The following is a 25,798-nucleotide window of genomic DNA, read 5'->3' on the forward strand; positions in this document are numbered from 1 at the left end:
AAAGTTGAGAGAGCGAGCGAGGGAGAGAGGGGGGTGGTGAGTGTGAGAGAGAGAGAGATTGAGAGAGTGGCTGAATAAGAGATTCATCGTGGAAGTATAGGTGGGATGGATGGGGGGGATGGAGAGTGACATTGGGGGGGGTGGGGGGGTGGGTAGGGTGGGGGGGTAGGGGGGCACGGGGTCTTCGCGGTGGAGTGATCGCGTGACTGAGAGGAGAGTGCAGTGCCGTGTGCTTAATGCTCTCAAGATGGATATTAAGACGACTCACCCAGTCACTACCTCTCTCTCTCTCTCTCTCTTCTCCTTGTTTCCTCCTTGACTCTCTCTCTCGTTCCTCTCTCTCTCCGTCTCTGCTAATGATCTTCGCGTCCTGCCACACGGCCCGAGATGACTGATGCCCACTGACAGTCGCACTCAGGCGGAAATGCGGTAGTAGCCTTCTTTTCCAGGAGTACTGTGGCACACGCAAACGCACGCACGCACACACACACACACACACGCGCGAGCGCAAACACTCACGCGCAAACACACACACACACACACACACACACACACACACACACACACAGTAAACACATGCATGCATAGTATAGGCACACAGAGTAAACACATGGATAGTGCAGAGTGACGCATGCACATTATGACGCACGCACGCACGCACGCACGCGCGCGCACACACACACACACACACACACACACACACACACACACACAGACAGGTGTAAACTGTGCACACATATCCTTTATGTACTCCTATCAGCATCTTCCTAGTCAATTCGAGACCGATATGCCTGTGTGTGTGTGTGTGTGTGTGTGGGGGGGGTGTTGCATATGTATGTGTGTGCGTGTGTGACACCATCACCCTCTTTACATCTGTCCCTGGGGATCTATGGAACTTAGACATAATATAAACACATAATGACACCAGAGCCATGCGGATAATGCTGTGAAAAGAACAGTTGTTGACGGTGGAGTCACGGCGGATTGGATATGATGTGGACTGGATAGGACACAGCACTGTGTGTATACTGTGTGCGTGTGTGTGTGTGTGTGTGTGTGTGTAGCCTTTGCACTGGAGTGTACTGCTATTACCATCGTTTACATCATCTGACATTAATGCTATATTTTCTGCAGTATTCCTTTTCGCAGAGGAGGATCGAAAAAACTAGACAGAACAAAACAAAAGAACCCACATCTGTGCCACCTTGATACCTTACTTTGCAAGGACCCCGATTTATTGTGCTTTAGGTCATTGATTTCGTACATAAGCTTTGTATCTCTGGGATTCCCAATCTACACTGTAACCATTATTCATTGTCATATAACCCATTTAGGCCTGACCTCAAAATTTTAAAAAAAAGTCTTCTAAATCCTCCAGTTTTCTGCTATTTGTACAATTGAAACCCAATGGGGTTCCAATTGTACACTGATCTAGTACACAGAAGTGTTGGCAAAGCCATTGTTTGTATTTGTCCCGTAGATACACTTGAATGGTGCCTGTGCATCTAATTCACTATAGCCGTATAGCTCTGAACGCATTTTAGTGTTACAAATCCTTTTTAATCCTTCAGTTCCTACAGCATCCTACAGCGTTGACAGCAGAGAGAGCCAAATGAGTAGAAGATAATGGTGATGATAAAAGGCCAATTAAATAATACATTTAGATTTAGTTCAACCACAGGCTTAATACTGTATGGTTTGGATGGGAGTGTGTGAGTGGGGTAAATAAGTGTCTACCACTTCAATATGTTTTTATCCCTTCCTTTGTGGCTCTGTAAAGGTTGTTTCTGGAAGCGTTATGAATACACAATGTCAAAAAGCATGGCATCATATAGCTGAGGCCTCATATACAGGTTGGATGTTTTTATTTGCGGTGAAAAATCATCCTCGATTGTAGAAGCGTATGGGGATCAGTCTGTCTGTGTCTGTGTCTGTGTCTGTGTCTGTGTCTGTGTCTGTGTCTGTGTCTGTCTGTCTGTCTAATCTCCTAAACCGCTGGACTGATCAGTGCCATATTTTCTTGTTCACGCTGTCGGTAGGCCAATGACGTAATCACAAAATGTTTTTCACATATTATATTTACTCAAGATATTTGAACGTACATTTTTATAATGGATGAAACCTCAACATCATAGATGCGTAAATGGATGTTGACTGACGTCACGCAGACTGGCCACATGAAGTCTGAGATCTAACGATGGTGTCCCCTCGCCAAAAAGAACAGACCACAAACACGTACGACCAATGTGTTTGGTCCGCGCCGTTATTAGCCCACTGATTGCCACGGCATAGCTCTGCAGGAGGAACGCTGTCTAGAAATGGGTCTGTCCGTCCGTCTGTCTGTCTGTGTGTGTGTGTGTGTATGTGTGTGTGTATAGCCAGGGCTTTTGTTTCCCCCGCTTCAGTTTGCATCTAGCGCTACAACCTTGCTGATGGTGGTTTTCTTTCAGCCATGTTGTGCAGTTTATTCACAGCACAGCAGAGAGAGGACACTGAAGCGCATTCAGGGAGCATCATCATCGCGGATCCCATGGCGTTTTGTTTGAACAATGGCACACTCTCCTCTCAACAGCTTATTCATGAGTGCTCACGCGCATCCCCCGCGCGGTACCCAATCCTCTGTGCTCGTTTAACTCTGACAGTGTACAAATGTAACCAAATGGACCCTTTACGGGTCCATTTGGTTACATTAGTACACTGACAGGAGTTGCAAATGGGGATGCATTAACATTGGGGGATTTTGACTGTGTGGGGAGGCGATGAGGGCTAACAAAAAGGACTGATGTTGCCTGGTGGTGTTCTGTACACTGTAAGCCCACGCATTAGCTGTCTCTCAGTGGGGGTGAAACCATTGATCCAATAATCAGTTGATCTAGCAGTAAGTAGCCTATTCAAATGAAAACATTTATAATACAAACAGTACTACCGTAGTTTAAATTGGTTTAAAATGTAACATTTTCCAATGCTTGTCTTTGTTGCACATTAAATTAAATGTTATGTGTTTTACCGCTGGGTAAGCATGCTAAGCCGTTTCTAAATGTATTTTTGGGTGCATTTATACATAATATCGTCGCTGTACGGCAGAAACCAGCTAAACAAATGTTCTTTCTTTTTTTTGTGCTATTGAACACCTTTATGTCAGTGTGTTGGCTAAACACATTCATTCAACCAATGAAAAGTATTTAAAAGCGCTTATGACAAAACCAACTAACTCAAATTGACCCTCAAACTGTCTGCTAAAGCAGCTATAGCACCACCACCTCTCCCCCTCTCATGCAAGTATCTGACACTATATAAAGTCACAATGCCAACTTTGAATGAGACGTGAAAAATGAACATTTTGGAGTTAGCGGGGAACCCCCCGTTTGGGGAACAGAATTGGACCCCACTTTGAGAACCAATGATATACACTATCGACCTCATACAGAAGCCCAGTGTGCATCAGCATGCATCCCCCTGTACTCCCTTTCTTTTCCATTCCCATACGCGCCCATCCCCTCACCCTCACCCCTATAACCTCTCTCTCTCTCTCTCTCTCTCTCTCTCTCTCTCTCTCTCTCCAGCCCTAACTCATGCCGACCAGGCCAGGCCAGGCCAGGCCGCCATCCTGACTATACTGAGGGGAGGTTAGGAATTAGGTCATAGCATCCCACTCCTCTAATTAGGTGTTCTGAGTTAATGTGTGTCTGTACGTGTATGTATGTGTGTTTGCGTGTGCACGCGCGCATGTTTGTCTGAGCGCCCGTTGCTCCTAATCCGCATATGGCCTCTATGGTAATGGGTCCTGGGAAGAAGTAGTAACCCACATTTCTGCCCCCCCCCCCCCCCCCCCCCCAATCTACAAGCTTACAATGTGTCGCGTTGCAGTGCGGTGAAGAGATGTGGTGTGTACAACGGAGGGGGGGGGGGGGGGGGGGGGGGAATGAGGGCTCCCAGTACAGACCCCTGGGGAACTCCGGGTCAATGAACTATAAAGGGTTTCTTAAAGTGGTTAAGGAGAAATTGTCGGCGTCTGACTCACACTTGAGAGCCGAATGTGAAATCTCAACATTCCCACAGAACGAGTTCTTGCTGACGGAAAACGCGTACGCGTACATAACTGATGTTAAAAAGAAGAAGAAGAAAATGTATCTGTGTTGATGAGTGGACTGTAATGCACACATGTAGACATTAACCCTTCACATACAGTACAGTATGATTCAGTGTACACCACACTCATCTTTCAAAACCCAACAGCATTCACATGTTCTAGACGTGAACAATGTGTGAAGGGTTTCGTTCTGCCTTTTTTTCCCTTCATCCCAATGTTTTGTGTTCTGAGCCTATTATTTCCCCCTTCCCATTCCTCACTTATATAGAGCAAAAATCCAGACCTTTGTGAGTCCATTCTTGCACTCTCTCAGAGATAAAGCGAGGCACGTCTCCTCTGCCTGGTATCTGCGTAGTAGGGGGTATGGGAGGACATGACTTGGAAGGGAGGAGGCTCCGCTTGTTGCAGATTTAATGCACATCGTTTGTTCCCTTTTCTTCCTCCCCGTCTCTCTCGCTTATTCCCACACAGTTTGTATGTTCATTTACGTGAACGAGGGGAGTGAGTGAGTGAGTCTCTTCTCTTTTTTTCTCTTTCTTTCTTTCCTTAAATAGCCTGGGTAGGTTTACGGTAGAGTAGCTCTGCGGGGCTGCGGCGGGGGGGTAATCACCCAGCACCTACAGGCAGCGCTACTACTACTGCAATGTATAAATACTCTGCTATACAGGTAGAAGTCCTGTATTAACCCATTTTAACCTGAGATCAGATTCTAAAAATGTCTTCTACATCCTGACAGTTTTCTGAAAAAGCTATGTTTCTATGTCAGTCGTTCTTCGATTTTTCTAAAATAGCAGACCTACAAGCTCGTAGCGCGCCACTCGGTGGCACGCTATGAGCTTGTAGATCTGCTATTTTTTCAATAGCTAAAGCATAACATAATGCCAACACCAAAAGGGGTTCCCGCCGAAAATGGGTTAAAAAATGCACTCGAGTAAATGTGCTAAAGTATTGTCATGAAAATGTACTCGTTATGCACAAATGTCCCATGCATTTCACAAGTTTTCCAATGTAATTGCATTGCATTGCGTTGCGATCGGCTATTTTCAAATGGCCAAAATGTATATATAGGTCTGAAGTGGGTAATGTATGCTTTGTAATCATAATCCAAATCTACAAAATAACTATAGTTTTCAAATAGTTTTGCAGTGGAGTAAAAGTATAATATTTGCCTTTTGAGATGTATAGTGTGAGTAGAAGTAAAAGTACAGACAATTGGAAATACCTCAAAATTGCACAGTATCAAGAGGACAGCAGAGAGCAAGATGCTTCACTTACAGCACGTCGTGTGAGTGTCGCACGACAGAAACAGCAGATCTAACTAGCTCACGACGCGTCGCTTTTGCAACGTATCATGAGCTTGTAGATCTGCTATTTCCGGCTTGCGACACGGCAGAGTGTAAATCAGACTACTAGTGAGTGAGAAGTGCATACATGTCTGTGTGCGCTCCATGTGTGTGTGTTCTTGTGTGGGTGTGCAGGCATGCGTGTGAGAGCGATCCAAGCATGGGTGTGCATGGTTAGGGGGTTGAGCGAGAGAGTGTGTGTGTGTGTGTGTGTGTGTGTGTATGTGTGCGTGTGTGTGTGTGTGTGTGTGTGTGGGGAGACAAAGTGCCAAAAAAAGAAAAAGATAGAAAGCGCGGAGGCTAGCCTTAATTAAGTTTTCAGGAGGCTCTTAAAAGGTCACGGCGTGCCAACCCGTCCCACCCCCCCCCTCCCCCCACCCCGAACGCCCCGCCGAAAATTTTCACTCGTCCCCTCTCTCTCTCCTCTTCTTTTCTCCAGCATCATTGCTTCGCTCCTCTGAACCCCCCCACCACCCCCCCCCCCCACATCTATCCAGCCATCAGCCCCCCATCTGTGTCCATTAGCCATTCATGAACACACTCATTAGGGGTGGGAGTTGGGGGAGCGATTGTGTTCGCTAGTCTGCGGCTGAAGCGTGCCGATTAATATTTCAGCGTCTCCCGTCGCGGAGAGGCTGAGAGCGAGTTTGGCCCGCTCACCGGTAGAGAGATAGAGATAGAAAGAAAGAGAGAGAGAGAGAGGTTTAATACCCCCCCCCCCCCCTCCACTCCCCACCCCTCCCCGCTTCTGATGCAGTGCCTCCACCATTTACAGTATAGCTACCCCCCTCACTCTCCCTCACACACTCTCTCACACACAGACACACACACACACACACATACACACACCAGACCCTAACTCAAACTGACTTAATTGGGCTCTTTTTGTTTCGGGAAATAGAGGGAGCGACGGGGAAAGGGGAGGGGCGAATCCTGTCTTTTCTTGTTCCCCCGCCATCCCTCCATTCCTCCCAGTTAGGCAAGAGTATCTCTTTCTCTCCCTCTCTCTCCCTCTCTGTATCCCCCCCTCTATCTGCCTCTCTCTCCCTCTCTGTATCCCCCCCTCTATCTGCCTCTCTCTCCCTCTCTGTATCCCCCCCTCTCTCTGCCTCTCTCTCTGTCTCTCTGTATCCCCCCCCTCTCTACCTCTCTCTGTCTGTATCCCCCCCTCTCTGCCTCTCTCTCATTAGTTCACATAGTGGTAGACAAGCTACCCTGAAATAAGGGGGGGAATTGCATTTCTGCATCGCTCCCATCCCAACACACACACACACATACGCTCGCGCGCTCGCACAGTGAGACAGATACACACAAACACAGAGTTCATTCAGACCAGATCAATACTCCTCGGCGTTCATAGACCGGTACTTGAAATATGAGAATTTGAAGCAGCCGGGGTTATCAGGGGTTATCAGCCGCTCGATACACCAGGCACGCCGCTTCTGAATACAGAAAGCACCTTGACCCGCTGAATCACACACACATACACACATGTTTGTATTGCTATACTGGTGAGGACATCATTTAACCCATTTAGACCTGGGATCAGATTCTAAAAACGTCTTCTAAATACTGAAAGTTTCTGAAATCCCCCCCCCTAGAAGCAAAGTTAGTTAAAAACGTTCGCTCTGAAAGAATATATCCAAAGACTTGTGCCACATTTCCACGATTATTTTTTTTTAGCAGATCTACAAGCTTGTAGTGCGGCACTCAGTGCCACGCTGTGAGCTTGGAGATCTGCGATTTCTCAAAAGCTAAAGGATAACATAATGCTTAAAACACCAAAAGGGGTTCTCGTTCCCGTCCTGAATATTAAGACGTAAGTCACAAAGGGACATGCTGTGAGCTTGTATATCTGCAATTTTTTTATAACCAATGCAAAATTTACTCTGAAAGGTCCCCGCCTTCCGTTCCCCCCAAAAAACCGGGAGGCATAATCTTTCATTCTTACCTCACGCTGGTCACGCTAAAGTCTCTCTAGAAGCGTTTATATTCCAAACGAGATGCATGCTGAAGTCAGAAGACATGAAGACAGAACATTGTCCTTCTGGTGAAAACCATGGAGAGCTCCCTATAGTTATACGAGCCATTCTTTTGGAGTCGTAAACAAGGAAGTGATGCGCGAAACAGCAAGGAGTACAGTGCAGAAGGAGAGGCCAACCAAAAAAAAAAAAAAAAGTATCTATTGCATAATGGGTAAGGCACGATAGGGCCCTTGTCTAATCCTAACCCCAGTTTTTTTGTTGGTGAGGACCAGGAAAGTTGTCTCTCACAATGTAAATTTCTCAAATTCTACTATACGTTGTATAGGCAAACATACCGTACGTACACACACACACACACACACACACACACACACACACACACACACACACACACACACACGCACACTCACTCACTATTTCACAGCCTGTCACAGAATCTGAGCCGGAGACATGAGCGAGGTGATGCAAGTGTGTGAACACATTTGGATTGTTTTGATGGGAGCATACACTGCAAAATCCATAGTGTAGATCTCACTCTGAGAGTGTACAGGCGTGGTTGCAGCATGTGTGCAGTACATTCTTAGAGTTTCAAATGAATAAATGAACACTGAGGATTTCCCTGATACAGCCTTTAAGGTGCAATGCATTGATTGATTGATTCTCAACCTTTTTAATGTCAAGGATGTCCAGGCTGATACGCATTAGGCCACAGACCCTCATTTCATACCATTCTTATACCTCTGTGCTCCAAGATATGAAGTGCAGGTTAACTTAACTCTGAGGGTGTGCAAAACATTTGGACACTCCTGGAGATACAGAAGTAGAATTCTGAATTGTTCCATATACCAATACTGCCTAAAATGCTGCTATTGGTATCGAGTGTGCCAGTCTATGCCAATCCAATGCCAACTAGTTTATCACTTGATGATATTTCATTTAAAATTATATTTCTTTGTTTAGAATGCAGAAGTGGTATTGCACTACTGTTTTATACTCTTACTGTACTATTTACATTTTGAATTTATATTTACTAACTTGTGGCTGTACTTAAAAAACTATTAATGGAATTGTTATTATAATTTTTTGCATTGGTATCAGATCAGTAGCCTACTTATACTCGGTATCGACCAACATGCAAGTTGTAGGGACTGGGAAGGAAAACGTGCGTGCGTGTGTGTGCGTTACGTGCTTTGGATAAACGGGGCTATTTCCATCGTTCCCCAAGCCCTCGGCGGGGCAGAAGGATAAGACGCCAGAGTTCAAGGTCACTCAAGGCCTCTCACGGGGAGCACGGTTACATAAGGCACCGCCTCTAAATGCGGCTTCAAGCCTTTTGTGAATTGGAGCCCCAATGCTTTTGCAACAAGACCCCCACCGTCCCCTCCCCTCTCTCTCTCTCTCTCTCTCTCTCTCTCTCTCTCTCTCTTTCTCTCTCTCTCTCTCTCTCAATCTCTCTCTCTCTCTCTTTCTCTCTCTCTCTCTCTCTCTCACACACGCACTCACACACTCACACACACACAAGATCCTCTTTTCTTCCTCCTATCCTCTTTCTGTTCCTTGCCCCAAACCCCCCTGCATGTCTTCTCTTTTTATTCCAAAATGGTTTCTATAGGTGTGTGAATGAAGTGTGCGTGCATGCGTGCGTGCATTGCGTGATTGCGTGCGTGCGTGAATGCGTGCGTGCGTGCATGCTTTGGTATAGGTAGGTAGGTAGGTCTGTGGGCTGTGTGTGCGTGACTGTGAGCTTGAAGTGTAGCGTGATGTGGCTTTGGTATTCACGTGGAGACAGTGGTGCTTAATGAAGTCTCCCCCCCCCCACCCCCGTTACCTCGCAGCCCTATTAAACCACTGCCCCCTACCTCTGCCCACTTCACCCCCCGCCGCACCCCCCACCCCCCCACCTCTCTCGCCTGTTTCTCCCCGAGGGAGAGAGAGAGTTGGCAGGGAGCAAAGCCGGCTGCTATGGCAACAACAAGGAACCCTCCCTCTCCCACAGGTCTCCTTAGCAACTGGTAGCTTGGCATTGCGGTAATGAGTGTGCCCAGTGTGCCAGGCTTTGTGTGTGTGTGTGTGTGTGTGTGTGTGTGTGTGTGCGTGTGCGGCTGTGCGCACGCTTGTGAGTGTGTGTGTGTGTGTGTGTGTGTGCGTGCGTGTGCGCGGCTGTGCGCGCTTGTGAGTGTGTGTGTAGGTGTGTTTGTATCCGTGTGTGTGTGTGTGTGTGTGTGTGAATGTGTGCTCATGTGTTGCCTGCGTGCCGTTTTGCACGGTAGGGAGGGTTTTGCCAGTTTAGGTGAGAGCAAACGTGTGGGAAGAGGCATATAGGTGTGGAGGATGTGCACTCCTTGATATTGGTACAACAATTAGTCACCCCGGCTCCATGTATTCCATGTATTCCGGGGAGAACATTCGGCAGAAATGGCAGATCTAAGCTACCAACCTATTGTAAAAATGAGTTTGTAGTAGGGCTGGCCGCACAGGGCTGGACACAATACATTGAAACGGCTACTTATTATACCTATGACCAACTTAGTCATGTATAGGTTAATCGAATAATCAAGAAGCATATATATATATTTTTTTAAATACATACTTATATGCTTATATATCTCAACGAATCAGCACAATCAAATTCAAATAGAGTTTTCAACTAGATTGATTTGTCTGATTATAAACCCTGGATTACACTGTCTTGAAAAAAATGGTCGCTTTAGACAAAAATAATATTAAAAGATTTGCACAAATGTTCAAGATAATTTAAAAAAATAGCAGATCTACAAGCTCAGTGCGGCACAAAGTGACACACTGATCTTGTACATCTGCTATTTTTGAATAGCCAAAGTATAATATGTGGCCAAATTTGACTGAGGGACTGCCATTGGATTTTTTTGCATTTTCGTTTTTTCATGTCATATGAAAGCAAGGAATCATAGCTTCAAATTGACATATTGGTTGTTCAGTTTAACCTACTTTGGAGATGTGGCTTATAGAGTAATGTCTTGCAGAACACAGCGAGTTGAGAAGACAGGCGGTTCACTTCTGTTGACTCTTAACATTACACCTACAGTAGCTACACGTTTAAGCATTTATTTCATATTTTCATATATTTATGTCGATTTCAGCTCTGATATTAATTTCAGACATGCTCTAGTATGTGAAGAGTCTGCCTGTGCTATTTACTCATTTTGGATATGTCTAAAATCTAAAATGACACAGATGTGTTCCTGGTTTTAATGGGTGTTTAAATGAGTGAAAAATAAGACCAAAAGAAGACGAAAACTAATCAGACTGAAGAGTTCCTTTACTCTGGCTGTATCTTTTATCTGTTTATACATCTCAAGAGCGTCGGTGAGTGAGTTGCGTGTGTGCGTGAGTGCGTTGCGTGTGTGTGTGACCGTCTTTTAGCACCTTCTCCACGCCTCGTTTCTCTGGCACCATCGCTGGCATTCTTCCCGACGCCATGTGAAACTGAAGCAATTAAAGGGACAATTCCATGAATTTTGCATGCCCCCGCGTGCACGGGCCGCCCGCGACTTTACCGCTCCGTCGAAATTAAATTAAACGCCGAGAATGATGTTTATTAAAGTGCGATCAAGGCTGTGCACTGACCTTTAGAATGTGGGAAATGAGAATCTCATTGTTATGAATGAGATTATGCGGAGGGCGAGCGTGGAAAAAAACCCGAATGGAGCCCATGCAGGCCCTGCATTGATTCTATTGTTGGCCGTCTGTTTCTTTGTATGGAGGCTTCAATATAATCAAATCCACACCACGCCTGTTGGCTATTAAATGGGCTGATACGCAAATACACACACACACACACACACACACACACACACGTTTGTTTTACTAAACTTGTGAGGACAACAAAAGTTTAGGACGGCACCGAAAATTGCAGAAAAGTAGCACATCAACAAGCTCAAGCAACAAAGTATACAACAGGCATAACGATCCATGAACCAAACCTCTGTACCTATGTAATCTTAACCATAATCCTGTCCCCCAAATGTTCCTTGTAACTCTAACGTCTATAACAATATTCCTTAACCGATAAAACATAGTTGTGGGGGACATTTATGGACCTCACAAGTATAGTAATACTGTACACATATGTACACACGCGACACACACAGGCACTCAGATGAGGGTAGATTGGATCGGCCACACACAAAAGCACACATGCCATCTCTCACCCAAACTTGTAAAAAAAAAGAAAAAGAGAGAGAGAGACTTGTTAAAAGCCTCTCCAGAAATCTGTTGGTCTTTATAAGCAAAGCATGGCAGAGCCAGTGGAAAATGTTAGTTTTGCTCCCCAGACGAGGTGTGAAGCGCGAGCAGGCGGGCGGCCGCAGGTGGAGTGGCCCAGACACCTGTTATGTGAATCCTCTCTGGGAGGTGGAGGGTGTGACGCTCCCCCCTCCTCAACCCATGGGCCCCCCCCCCCCCCCCCCCCTCCCAGTGCCATGGGAAAAGTAACTATAGGTACATGTACTCAAGTACTGTGTACCTAACCACTTAAAGCCCCATATGGTTGAGCGGAGTCCCTCAGGGCTCCATGCTATAACGTCAGCTTTTCTGTTATTGTGGGGATACAGCTTTTCGCTGAAAAGTCAAGCTCTGTGCCCGCCATGCGATTAACCACTGGAGCCCTGTTTTATATTTTATCTGTTCAATAAAGAGCAAGGCTTTTTGCACACCTACAGGTGCGTATAGGAGAAGGACAACCAAGGGCCCGACCTATACTGGAAAAGGGAAAAAACTCCCACATTCCATCTTCAAGTGCAGTTGAAAAGGGGAAAGCAACATTTTCAGGCTATCTTTTGTCTGTTCGAAAATAGCTGATCTACAAGCTCGCAACAACGCGTCGCATCCAAGTAATTTTGCTTTGGGACTTCACCTATTTTGATGCCAATACTACAATATTTTGTACTGTTCCTCAAATAACAAAATCACACCCGTGTGAAGTGAGGGGCACTCTTATCATCGTACGTCATCATACATTCATCACAATTTTCGCCCTCACTTTTGTCTTCAATGTTTGTGTTTAAACAACTTAATAATTTTACTTTTACTTCAGAGTATTGCTTTATTTTGGTATCGATACTTCTTCCACCACTGCTGGTCGCTGATAAAATATAATAAAACCTAAAAAGCAACACGCCCTCTCCCCCTCCCGTGCCACCGTGCCACCCTCGCATTGGCACCGGGGCCCTTCCCCCTCCCGTATCTTATTGCGTGGGCATCAGACCAGGCATCAGCCCAGATTGTGTCCCCCCCTCGCACCGGCCGGAAGCGCCCGGCAGCCCCTGGCGTCGGGCGAGCGGATTTTCCGATCTCCCGCGTGGGTCTCAGATGCTCTGCTAATCTGTCACCGGCTATTTTGGTCCTCCAAAGCCGCGGTGGGGCCGGCTGCGTCCCACACCGCCATCGCTATCCCTGGGCTCCGGGCCGGGGCGTGGGTGCTGAATCACAAGCCAATGGCCACAATTAGTGCACAGTCAGGCAGGATTCCCCACCAATTCCATTACGCCCCTCTCCACAGCCACTTCCTGATCTGGGGCTAACCAGACATGGCACCGCAAAAACACACATGCACACACTTTCCATTTTAAGCCTTTTTATAAATGGCACTCCTGCTGCGTTGTGGAATAATGAGGTTGGAAGTAAAGCACCTTTCTTTCTCGGGCACCCGAGTCACTTCCGCACTGTAAGCTATATTGGCCCTATTCATGATCATTAGCCATGGAAGGCTCATTTCAATTCATGGCTTGTTCAGGTTCAATCAGTGAGGGCTTTAAGTTTGATTCCTGTCTGTTGTACAGTAAAGTACAGTACAATGCCTAAATGTCCTTGGACTACTGAAGGATCACCGTCATTTCTCCTGTGAGAAATCAGCCTGCTTTAAATTTGTATTTAAAGCTACAACAATAATTGGGGTATATGTACCTTTTTTCATACGTAGTAATCAAATGCAGATCATATGGACTCAACCCGGCAGTATTGTGACATGAAATGAACTAAAGCCTATAGCCCAAAACCATTACTCTAAACAAAACATAGTAAAACATATAAGTGAAACTATCCATGACTAAAAGTCACAGCATTTTTCCTCAGAATCAGATTTAGATCAGAAGTATGTTGTTGCACATATTTATGAGGAATTTGACATATTATGAGGAATTTGTCTCATAATCTGTGCATTGAATTGGTGGGTGCTCTCCTGCAGTATTAAGCACAGTAAACCCTGGGCCTTGTGAGAACACATTGGAGATTGGAAAAATGAAAGACTGAAGTACTTGGCTAGTTGGCTTTAACCTAACAGGTTGTCTCTGTAACAGCAGTGGTTCTCATAGTGGGGTCCAGAGGCAAATTCTATAGAGCCCCCAAAAATATATTTTGAGCATAGGTGAAAATTGCACAGATATATGCCTTGAGATTTTCACTTGCCTATTGTATTGCCTTTGGTGTTGCCTTGGTGTTGCCAAAACATTTAAAATCTGTCAAATCTGTGGACATATGGCGCATGACTCGGAACATATGTCCACATCTGTATGGCCAGATAGAGATACCTATAAACACAAGGCCGGATATCTGCCATTTCTAACGCCACGTCCACTGCGAATAGCCTTGTTTCCCCCTAATGCACCTAATCTGATGACAGAGTCATGACCATGGCCAAGGAGGCGACGGAGGCACGCGGCGGAGGAGTAACTGTTTCTCACCTCCTAATAAGAGAGGCTCCTTTTTAATCTTTTCAATTTGATTGCATTCCAAAAAAACGGGCCTGTCTCGCCCATCTGTCTCTCTTAAAGAAGCCTCCTAAAGGGATTTTAATCATCTGACTCAATTCTCTCTCTATCTCCCTCCCTCTCATTCTCTCCCTCTCCCTTGTTCTCATTTGTTTTATTTATTTATTTCTCACTCTCTCTGTTCTCTTCTCCGTCCTCTCGGTCCCTCTCTTCCTCATTGCTCTCTGTCTCCCATATCACATCCTCTCAGCTCGTATCTGTTTAGCCATTAGGGCCCTCCGGTCTCTCTCCAAGCACCCCCCCCCCCCCCCTTTCAAGACAGAGGATGCACCTTCTCCCCACTGCCTCCCTCCCCCCGTCCGTATTAATTCACGCATCTCTAAATTCTTTATTTCCCTTCAAAGCGACAAGGCGAGCTGTGACATCAATCACGGGAAGCGAATATTTAGCCGGCGCTAATTTCCACCAATAGCCTGGAGACAGGCTTAGCTGACAAAACTCATTCCTGCACCGAACAAAACTGCTTGTGTTGAAACCTCCCCCCACAGCCCCTCCTCTACCCACCGCCCTCCTCCTGCCTTGTGCATGGACCAAAAAAAAAAAAGAAAAAAAAAAGCGGCATCACAATAAACACAGCTAGCACCTCTACGACTCCCCCCTGATTTGGGCTTATCAATTGAATGCGCGGCATGAAGGGATACCCTTTTGACAGTACATAATGGCTCCATTCTGCATGAAATGGCTTGGTAATACCAGTCGAGTGTGGCAAACGGCTTTGCCCCGGTGCCACTACAGGAACAGCTGCTGTGTTCTTTGCCGAGCGGGCGCACTATGCCGGTTCACCCTTGAGGTTGTTTGAATCGGGTGAGCGGTTTCTTTTTGCCGGTTCCCAGACCCCAGTCTCTTGTCTTCGGTTCCTAATTCGGCTCCATTTGAATGAGTGCACATTCCCCACAAGATGGGCCCTGTAAACCATTTGACCTGTTTCCCCACCCCCTCCGTGCGTTAGTGTGCATGTGTGTGTGTGTAAGAGAGGGAGAGAGCGGGAAAACCTCGAGTGCGTTGTGGACGGGGGCGGGGGGCATTTTGAGGGCACCCTATTGTGTGGCTTGGAGGGTTCTCACAGTGGGCCCCCCGTTTCACCCAGCCCAGCTGCCCCCCGTGCCAGCCAGTCAAGCCATCTCAGACGGCCCATTAGGGTCCCCAACAACAACCCCCTACTCCCTTTTACTACGCGTACACCCCCATGCCAATGCCTGACTGGCACCATGGGAGTGGCAGCGGAGGGGCGCCTTGGTGCCATGCCAAGCTACGGGCATACATGGTCACCTCCCTCGCACGCGATGCCATCACTGGACAAGCAGTGTTGTGTCAGCTAACGAGCACCAAGGCATGTTAGGGATACGGTATTGGCCTCATAATGTGAGTGGATTTTATAGTTAGTCAGACCTTGATTTGCACTCAGCCTGACTATCGATAGTCATTAAACTGCATCGAGCTGTAGCATTGAATAGTCCTCCTTCTCTACTGAATCAAACTCCTGAGTTGGGGTGCACGAAGCAGCAAGGAATCAATGTTTATTGTAAAAAAAGAAAAAACACTTCAAGACCAAATAAAAGGCTCTGAAAGAGGTGGTGACCATGCATGACTAAGGGAAACTGTTTCTTATTCATTGAGCAAAAGCCAGATAGAAGGTGGGAAGTCTTGTCCGTCTGCGAGATTGACTTGAAAGAATTGCTTCTTGCACAGAACAAAAAGAAAAGCTAACATCATTTCCTGAAGAATGTAATGAAAAACTTCCAACTTCCTTTGGAAGAGCCCTATTAATTCCCATGCCACAGGGCCACCTGTGTACCAGTGGAGAAAGAAAATGGTGAATGTTCTCTAAGGCAACAGAGAATCTAGCCAACAGTGAAGCTGTTGGATTTGTGAGGGAAAGCATCTAAGCTTTTAATCTGACGACAGAGAGGTTTGGGGCATGGCTTTGTGGGGATCTTCTACATCAGGTATCAGGATTGTAGGATTTAAGAGTTGAACCCAAGCCGATTGTCTTTCTGCAACCAAAAAGAGAGAGGAGGGGGGCCTTGCACACCTCAGTTCGCTGTAATGGTTTCATATATTAAATATTTTCCTCATCCACTTTCCCTGTAGCCAGGTTAACCCTTTCAAGGTGATTTAGTAGGGGCAGACTGATGGGGTTGGATGCCCCTGATAGCAAAAAGAGCAAATGACACAACTACTCATGGCCCTGCCTGCTCTTTGCGGTGTGATGGGATGAGGCAGTGCATCTCTCCAGGTTAACCCGGGCATCAGTTCATTCATTATTTAGCCCCCCAACCCCCCACCAGCCTCTCCACTGTGGGCATTGTATTAAAGGGGTATGATTTGAATGGGAAATAGCTTCCTGGAATCATGCTTGTGATGTGTGTGTTCCTCTCTGTCATTGCACATTTCTGGGGGCTTCATTCGTCTGCCTCTGCAAGACAGGAGGCTGAAAGAGAATTTCCATTTTATGAATATTTAATACATAATAAAGTTTTCAATTTTATTCTATTCTACCCGCAGGGAAGGAAAATGTGGCAAAGCCAGCACCTCAAGGACAAAAGTCAGAGTCAAGGTGGTGCCGTGTTTTGGGAGATGAAGGCATCAAACATTTGGTTTGAAAGTCCTTTCTGTAGACAGAAAATAACCGAGACTAGGCTATATATAACCATATAACACTGCATTTTAGAAAATGTAAAAACAAATTAAAATAATTGTTAGAAAATCCTTTCAGTAGACAGAAAATATACAATACAACACTATATTTTAGAAAGGTCACACATTTGTAAAAGTCCGGATTCAAAAATTTACTTGAGTAAAAGTATAAAGGTATTGGCATCAAAATGTACTTAAAGTACTAACAGTAAAAGTACTCATTTTGCAGAATGTCCCATTTCAAGGTTTCAAATGTGTAAAAACCTTTACTATCTGCAAACGGATCTACAAGCTCACAATGTGTCGCATCGTGACGCATTGTGAGCTTGTAGATCCGCTATTTTCAAATGGCCGAAATATATATACAGTAGGGCTGAAGTAGCTATACGTAGGTTTTCAAATATATGTAGTGGAGGAAAAGTACAATATTTGCCTCTGAGATGTAGTGGAGTAAAGTAAAAGTAGCCTACTGGAAATTGAAAAATAAGTAAAGTATATATACCTCAAAGTTGTACTTAAGTACAGTACTTGAGTAAATGTACGTAGTTACTTTACACCATTGCATGTTTCCCCCATTCATCTCCTTGTCGTCCTTATACTTACTCAGCGTTCCCATTGGATCATAGCGGAGCGTCCGGACTGCCCACGGTGACCTGGCAGAGCTCTGTGTGAGACACCCAGCTGGGAGTGCCCCCGAATCAACTCGGGATTAGCCCAGGATTGTCTGGGATTACTCGGGGATGGAGGGGGAGGATTAGCAGTCACTGCCTGTTTCGGGGGCGTGGGGGCCGGGCCGGGGCTTGGCCATATCGCCCCTGACTCACACTCCGTCTCAGGGAACAGAGAAGAAGGCAGCCAGGCAGAACCACACCCACACTCGGAGCCACCTGCAACCTGAGCTATTCTTAGATTGAGGACCATTCCACACACACACACACACACACACACACACACGCACACGCACACGCGCACGCACACGCGCACACGCAAGCACATGCACTAACACAGGATGACAGAGAAAAACGTGTAGTGGAAAAACTTAGTGACAGGAAGCCAGCAGCTAGTGTGGGGGATGATGATGACAGAGCCACGGTTGGCCACTGCCAGAATCTCTCAAATCTCTGTAGCAGGTGGATTCATCAGATAAAGAGGGTTTGGTGATGATGGCAAATCCCTCCAAGTCCAATGGAGGCTGCTCTTGCACCGACAATAAATCGAGATTTGAATCACAGGCAGGTCACATTACAGCTGCGGCGTGAAGTGGTTTGCGGGCTTTTCAGATAGATCAGTGGTTCTCATACTTTTTTTATGTCATGGACTCACAAATTAATTTGTATTTGGCCGTGGAGCCCCATCTGAAAATATTGTGTGCCAGGGACACCCATGGATGATTTGTGTTGTTAAAATATTTGTAAAAATATTCCACATTTTTCATATAAAGATCTAAATGAAGGTGTATCATAACGCTCTGTGAGCTGGTAGATCTGCTATTTTCAAATAGCTGAGGTACTGTACAGCATATAGGCGTTAAAGTGATTCAACTCATTTTGATACTATATTAACACATTTAGCTGGGAACCCCCCTGGACCCCCATCAAGGACTCCTAGGGGTTCCCGGACCCCACTTTGAGAACCATTGGGATAGACGTCCCTTTTCTTTCTTTCTTTTTCACATCCATCCATAGATTGGAAGGCTTACTCACGCATCATGCATCAGTTGTGGCAATGCACAGAAGTTGACGGAGGCGATTCGGGAGCGTCGTGATAGGTGGAGGCATCCAGCAGGCTTGTAGACGAGGGGGAGTTGGCGTGGCACGTGGAGAGGCCGTCGGAAGCGGGGAGCGGGGCATCCCCTGCGGACCGCCACAGCAGAGATGAAAGACTGTTCCGAGTTGGAGCAGCAGCATCAAACACCCGCCTCTTCTCGCATCCTCTCGCATCCTCTCCCCTCCCCCATCCTCTTCTCTCTCTCTCTCTCTCTCTTTCTCTCTCTCCACTCCCCCCACCCTCCCCCCCTCATCTCACTCGCTCACTCACTCTCGACTCCACCACAATATGATATAGCTCTGCCGCTGCACGTTTACCCGGTCGCCATGGTTACTCAATGCCGGAGGTGTCACAGCGAGACAACCCAAGGAGGCATTCACAGATCACCTGAATTCACATTCGCCTCCCATTTATGTGTTCTCTGCCACAATTTGATTTATTTGTGTCCCTGCCGTGCAATCCAGTGTGAATACTAAATAATCCGCTACATAATGGAGACGGCGAGAGGTGTGAATGCCCCTCAATCTGAAACAATCTAGTGCACCCCGGTATTCCTTAGCTACAGGAGGCTCTCGCTTTTTTTGATTTGATATTTTTTATCCCTCGCATGTGCCTCAAAATGCGTCTAACAACAAAGGCTGCAATTGCAGCTTCAGACTGTGTTGCACATCAGCCTTCGGTATTCATCAAGCCTCGAAGATGTAAATGAGAACAAAGAAAGCAAGGCTATGTATCCTGTGAATTACTGAATGAGTGGAGCGATGGGAGCCAGCTTGTGAGGGATGAATAAGTAAATCAATGACTGTACATGTTGGTATGGCGGATAATGGGAAAATAATTGGTGACATACTGTATAATTGAAAACATATAGAGATGGAAAGCAGAGGCAGAAAGAAATGATGATCTCCATGTGTGTGCAAGTGCGTGAAATAGGTAGGAGGAAAAAAGAAAAAGGTAAATCCAAGGTGCACATTTGAAAGCGCAATTAAAAAAACAACAACAAAAAAAAACAGAAAGGGGTGAACGTGATAAAAAGAAAATGACTGAGAGAAAGCAATATGGGGAGTGAAGCTAGTTGTAGGAGGGTGTGATGCACCCATTAGCCTCTCTTGCTCTTGGCTCAATCTTGCAATACATCCTCCACACACACACTCACACGCGCACGAGCGCACGCACGCAAGGGCTAGGAGACAGTGCTGGCACTAAGCCAAACTGGCAGAGACTTCAACCATATGAACAACCGTCAGCTTCCTAACAACTATCTGACTGAAGGGAGACATGGAAGGAGGAGGATGAGGGATGGAAGATGGACTAGAGCAGTGGTTTTCAACCAGTGGTCCAGGGACCACCAGTGGTCCTTGAGGAGGTTCCAGGTGGTCCCCAGCTAAATGAAGGAGAGTTGGTAAACAAATGGACCCTTAGATATTTTACTCTTGACAGCGTAAAAAATGAAACCAAATGGACCCTTATGGCTCCATTTGGTTTAATTTTGCTCAAACGTTAAATTATAGCTACAATTCTGCATTGTATTACTTATTTACAATAAGTCTACACAATTTGAGAATGCAAGAATTGTTATTTTGATCAACGTTTGCCTGTTATCGCTCTTGTGGTACCAACATTAATTAGGCTAAACATCTAGACAATGACAACAAAAATATTCTACATTGTTCATGATAAAATAGCACAATATTGTTCTACTCTGTCTGTGTGGACCAGTCTTTCAGTGGCATCATCGTTAGGCAGATTTGTGTTTAAACTCTTTTTTTAAATTATTATCGAAAGAACGATGGCTTCCATTGTACATTTTAAACTTTTCACGAAGCTAGAAAGGTTTTTGAACTGCCCACATGTCCTTTAGTCACGGGACGGACGGCCGCGACCGGGCGTCGCTTAACGGGGGAGGATCATGAAGAAGGGCCCCCCCCTGGGGCCCCCCTAACCGACCGCAATAGGCGAAAAATCAACTGCGAGTCTGCGACGGAACGGGCTGGCGGGGCTGCGATATTAAACATTTTTCAGGGAGAACTCTCGGGGCCTCTAGCCGTCGGGGCTCTACGCAGCTGCGTAGTTTGCGTAGCGGTAAAAACCGCCCCTGGTTGTATTTCAGCAGTGGTGGACTCAGTACAGCTAAAGTCAAAGTATAGATACATACTCCTGGCAGTGGCGTATCCAGGAATTACATTTTGGGCAGGCAAGATATGTGTTAATTGTCGCACAATCGTAGCACTAAAGGTTTTCAAAGAGATATACCTGCCAGACGAGTAGTATACAAAGGCTGAAAGGCATGCATTTACATTCCAATGGGTGATTGAGGGTCGTGCTCTACCGGAACGGCCAATCAGCTGTCCATTAATAGTTCTCAGGTCTTGTTTTTGTCCTCTTTTTTTCCCTCATTATATGGATTTTGGCCTTATCCAGGAGCCTTATTGACTCCTGGTCAAAGATTTCTCCACTACTGTACAACTCAAATTTAGTATTCAAAAGTGCCTGCTTTTAACCATTTCCAAATGTCTTTTTCATATCAATGCTTTGCTGTATTGAAATTGTTTCCAAAACAGTTATAAAAAAATATCATATCGTGTTGTACAAGCTCACGTGTGAGCTTGTAGAGTTGTTATTTTCATTATAGGCTATTTGAAATAGGGCTTAATTTATTGGTTAATTCATAGTGTACTTCGAAATGTAGTGGAGTGAAAGTATCCCAAAATACAAATACGCAAGGAAAGTACTGATACTCAAAGATGCACCAATGCATTTCAGGTGCTTCATTGAGACTGACGCAGTCTCTTCTTTGTGCCAACTGTAGCTCTCTCTCGCTCTCTCTCGCTCTCTCTCCACCCTTAAATGTTTCTCACATTCTCGACTCGACTGATTCTGTCACTGACACTTTGGGTCAGATTGGGTTAATTATCAAACTAATCAATTCAATCTATTATAGAACGCAATTGCTCTTTTAAAATGTACTAAAATAATAATAATATTATTAATCCAACCCTATTTTGGGCATGTCATTATTCATTCATTATACAATGTATCGCAATGCAACACATTGGGAACTTGTAGATCTGCTATTTTCAAAAGATTTTTATACATTCTGCATAATGAGTACTTTTACTTTTCGTACTTTAACCCTTCTTGGATGGGAACCCCTTTTGGGGTTTGTACCTTTCAATCCGAGAACCCCTTTTGGTTTTGTTGTTGCTATGTATAATACTCTATATAGCTAATTAGTATGTTTTGAATAATATTTTCAGAACACTTAGGTCAGGATTCAGATTTAGAATGTTTAGAACCTGCCTCAGGTCTAAATGGGTTAATGACATTTTGATACCAATACCTTTGTACATTTACTTAAGCACATTTTCAATTCCGGAGAATCCAGACTAGAGTAGAGTAGCTCTGTATTGCAGTAGTGATACTTTTAAATTGCGAGTACTTTTTCCACCACTTGGTAGCGCTTCAAATATATTTCTGACTGAGGATCCCTCACTGTATATTCTACCGACCACAATATTGGGACTTGATAGCAGCTTAGCATTTTAGCTGTATGACTCAGCATGTTGACCGCCCACTATGTATCGATTATCTCAGTTAATCTGCTATCACCCCTGCTGCCACCAGTGTTTGAGCTATCTGTTTGAACCATCAGCGCCCGCAGGCATGAGATGTGTCAGACTGACAGTTTGTTTTGGTTTTGTTACGTTTGATATTTGATTTGAATGATTTCCTTTTCTCCTCCAATGCTTTACACATGCATTATATGCAGATTTCCCCACATCATTCAAAATGTTTTGATGCAGCGTAGCATTTGGTGAGCATTTGAAGAAATAATGAGCGAGATGCTATGCACAGTTCTATGATGTCTGACTCTCTCTCTCTGTCTCTGTCTCCATCTCTCTGCAGAACTCCATTAGACACAACCTGTCCCTCCACACGCGGTTCATCCGGGTGCAGAACGAGGGAACGGGGAAGAGCTCCTGGTGGATGCTGAACCCAGAGGGAGGCAAGATGGGCAAGTCTCCCCGCCGGCGAGCCGTCTCCATGGACAACAGCACCAAGTTCCTGAAGAGCAAGGGCCGCGTCCGCGGCAAGAGAGTGGGCCGCCCTGGGATAGGAGCCGGTTCCGTTGTGGTGGGACTCCAGGGCTCCCCGGACCGAGGGAGCCCACCGGGAAAGGTCCTCTCTGGGGGCGGCAGCACCAAGGGGCCGGAGGGGGAGTTTGATGCCTGGACGGAACTTCACTCCAGGGCTAGCTCCTCTGCCTCCACCCTGAGCGGCCGGCTCTCACCCATCCTGGCTGAGGGAGAGCTGGATGAACCGGAAGAGGGTGGACTGTCCTGTTCCACCTCCCCCCACCTCTACCCATCGCCCTCCAGTGCCCGATCTCCAGCCATGGGGGTCGGGGGACACTGTCCTCCCCTGGAGCAGTTGCCCCAGCTGGCTACCTTAACTGGCGCCATCAGCCTGGATGAGAGGCTGATGGATGATGGCTACCATCACCAGCAGCAGGAACATCAACAGCAGCAGCACTCTATGTCAGCCAGACACAAGCACCAAGCAGCAGTCTACCACTACAACTCTGGGGTGAAGAGCCAGGGCTCCTATGTGGGAAACGTCTATGGGCAGTCTGGCATTGGGATGCTGCGTCACCACTCTCCCATGCAGACCATCCAAGAGAACAAGCCGGCTAGTTTCTCTGGCACCATGCGCGCTTATTCCAGCACCAATGCCCTTCAGAGTCTCCTGACGGGGGGCGTTGCAGGGCAGCAGTACTGCGCTGAGAGGGACGGCCATCCGATGATGGGCACGGCTAGCAACGGGGTGGGCCCGCCCAGCCATCACAGCCACCACCTGGGACATCTCAACGGCCACAGTGGCCACAATGGCACTCAGAGTCATAACAGCTCCGCTCACAGCCATAACGGAACCCACAGCCATAACCCCAGTCACACCCACAACAGTGTAACCAACCACAACCACAGCTCACCTCACGGCCACAGCCTGGGCCACAACGCTCACAACCTCAGCCAGAGCCATAACCACGTGCACACGCCGCCTCGCGCCGCCGCCCTGGCCCCGCGCACCAACGGCAACCACCTGCAACCCTACAGCCACAAAGCGGCCCCCTACCTGTACAGCCCCCCGTCGCACGCGCACCTCCCAGCCTCCACCACGCTTCCCCCGAACCCAGGAGGTATGCTGGGCATGCCCCAGGACTCATGCCACCTAGCCACAGCCCCGCATCCGCACCCACGGCACAACCATTACGCTGGCCCACAGCACCAGGGCATGGCGGACGGACCGTACCACCACAGTGGGCAGGGGATGGGCGGGGCTGGTAGTAACGGCTACCATGGCAGTGGCTACCATCAGCCTCACCCCCACGAGAGGCTGCCGGCCGACCTGGACATTGACATGTTTCATGGCAGCTTGGACTGCGACATGGATTCGATCCTCCTCCATGACATCATGGACTCCGGTGAGGAGATGGACTTCAATTTTGACTGCTCCCTGGCCCAGGGCGTGGGCATTGGGATGGGGATGGGCATGGGGGTGGGGGTGGGTATGGGCATGGGCATGGGCATGGGTATGGGTGGGCTGGCAGGCCCTCAGCAGACCCACAACAACCAGAGCTGGGTACCAGGCTGAGTTGAGTGTGTTATTGGACTGGCCCACACGCTGCCAACTCAGAAAGACTTACCCATGAAGCACTGTGCTCGACAATGACATTCCTGGACTTGACAGAAAAAAATATATACGGACAAATACTCCACATCTCTCTTTGTCTTGACAATTTAACTGCCCATATAAACCCCTCTTTTGACCCCCCCCCCCACCCCACCCCACCCCAAGATCTACTTCATGTCACATTGTGTTTCTTTTCTCCCATCAGCGATACTGTGATGACAATCTCTCAGCTGTGCTCTGTCCAACATTGCTCCGCATGCATTGCATCCACATGAGACCTGAACTCTCAATGCACTTTAAATGCAAGTGGGTCACATCTTACAGTACAAAGCATTCACGGAGCCAAATGGGAGGCAGAGCTCGGGAATGTTTTGTAAGAGGCGGGTGCATCGCTTGACGGGAACAAGTGAAGAAATCGCAGCCTCCGTAGATAAAGTGTCAGATCCTGGCATTGCATTATAATGGGGGCTTCTATTCTCATATGCTTCCTGCTTTAGGGAAATAATTTAGCCTCGATAAAGACCCCTTGTATCTTTATGATTTTGATATCTGCATCATCTAAATTCAGCACTGGTTCAAATTATTTTCAGGCAATTTTCTGTGCCTCATCAATGACCTAATTGACGATCAAAAAAGCAGACTGCTAATCTGAAACCCCCACTTGAGTTATAATGATCACGTGATACAATCTCTTATCTTACATCACTGCTACTATTTAAAGATGTGTGCATTCAGACCTTGGGGCTTTTGGCTTGAGCGTGAAAATGGCTATTTGTGAATGCCTTCTTTTTTTTTGCCACGTTGTTAACTGTGTCCTTAAATAGATTCTATCAAGAACCTATGTAAATAGATTCTATCAATAATCTATTTAAAGTTGGTGAATTAAAATAGCATGTCACCTTGTCTTGGCCTGGCATTGGCTAGACAAATGACGTGGATTCACTCAGTGAGTCTACGTTGTGCGTCTGCCCAATGCCAGGCTAACCTTGTCTCACCTGGGTTGCAGGTGCCAGTTTCTCTCTCCCTGTCTTTTTCCTCTGTCTCGCTCTCCTACTGTATTCGTCTGTCTCTCTCTCCCTCCTCGCCTTTTCACCGGCAGAGACAAAGTGACCATCCCTCACACTGAGCCAGGCCATTAATGCGGCTTGATTGAAATTCAGCATCTTGCTTTTAATCTCCAAAGTGATGCGACGGCGATGTGTCATTATTGTGGATCTAGCGCGCCGTCCTCGCTTCCCTCGCCCGCCCCCGAGCCAGCCCGCCACTCACTCCGCACATTAACCCATTAAGACCCATGAGGCCCATTCTACAAAAGTGTCAAACGGTTGACAAACGGTTTTCTGAAGAACCTCTGTTGCTGTAACAGAGGTGCTGATCAAGGACATTAATTAACATTAATTTGGCCGCGGACGCCCATCTCAAAATATTTTGTTCCGGGGACCCCCAAAAGCAAAGATTTCAGTTAAAAGTGTGTGCTTT

The 25,798-nt window shown here is 46.6% G+C and overlaps 1 protein-coding gene across 3 annotated transcripts in view; it reads left to right on the plus strand.

Moving 5' to 3' along the window:
- The window catches only part of LOC308317843 (forkhead box protein O6-like), a 49,221-nt gene that overhangs the window by 21,701 nt on the left and 1,722 nt on the right, over positions 1-25,798 (plus strand). For all 3 annotated transcript variants that reach the window (XR_013964303.1, XR_013964304.1, XM_080767143.1), the window contains exon 2: positions 22,535-25,798. This exon is cut by the window's right edge. Coding sequence is in view for 1 of the 3 variants with exons in the window: in XM_080767143.1 (XP_080623269.1) it covers positions 22,535-24,280 (1,746 nt within the window). In the remaining 2 variants the exon portion in view is untranslated. The remainder of the gene's footprint in view (positions 1-22,534) is intronic.

This window comes from Protomyctophum bolini (genome assembly GCF_963924005.1).
Source record: "Protomyctophum bolini genome assembly, chromosome: 7".
In the NCBI taxonomy this organism is placed as follows: Eukaryota; Metazoa; Chordata; class Actinopteri; order Myctophiformes; family Myctophidae; genus Protomyctophum; species Protomyctophum bolini.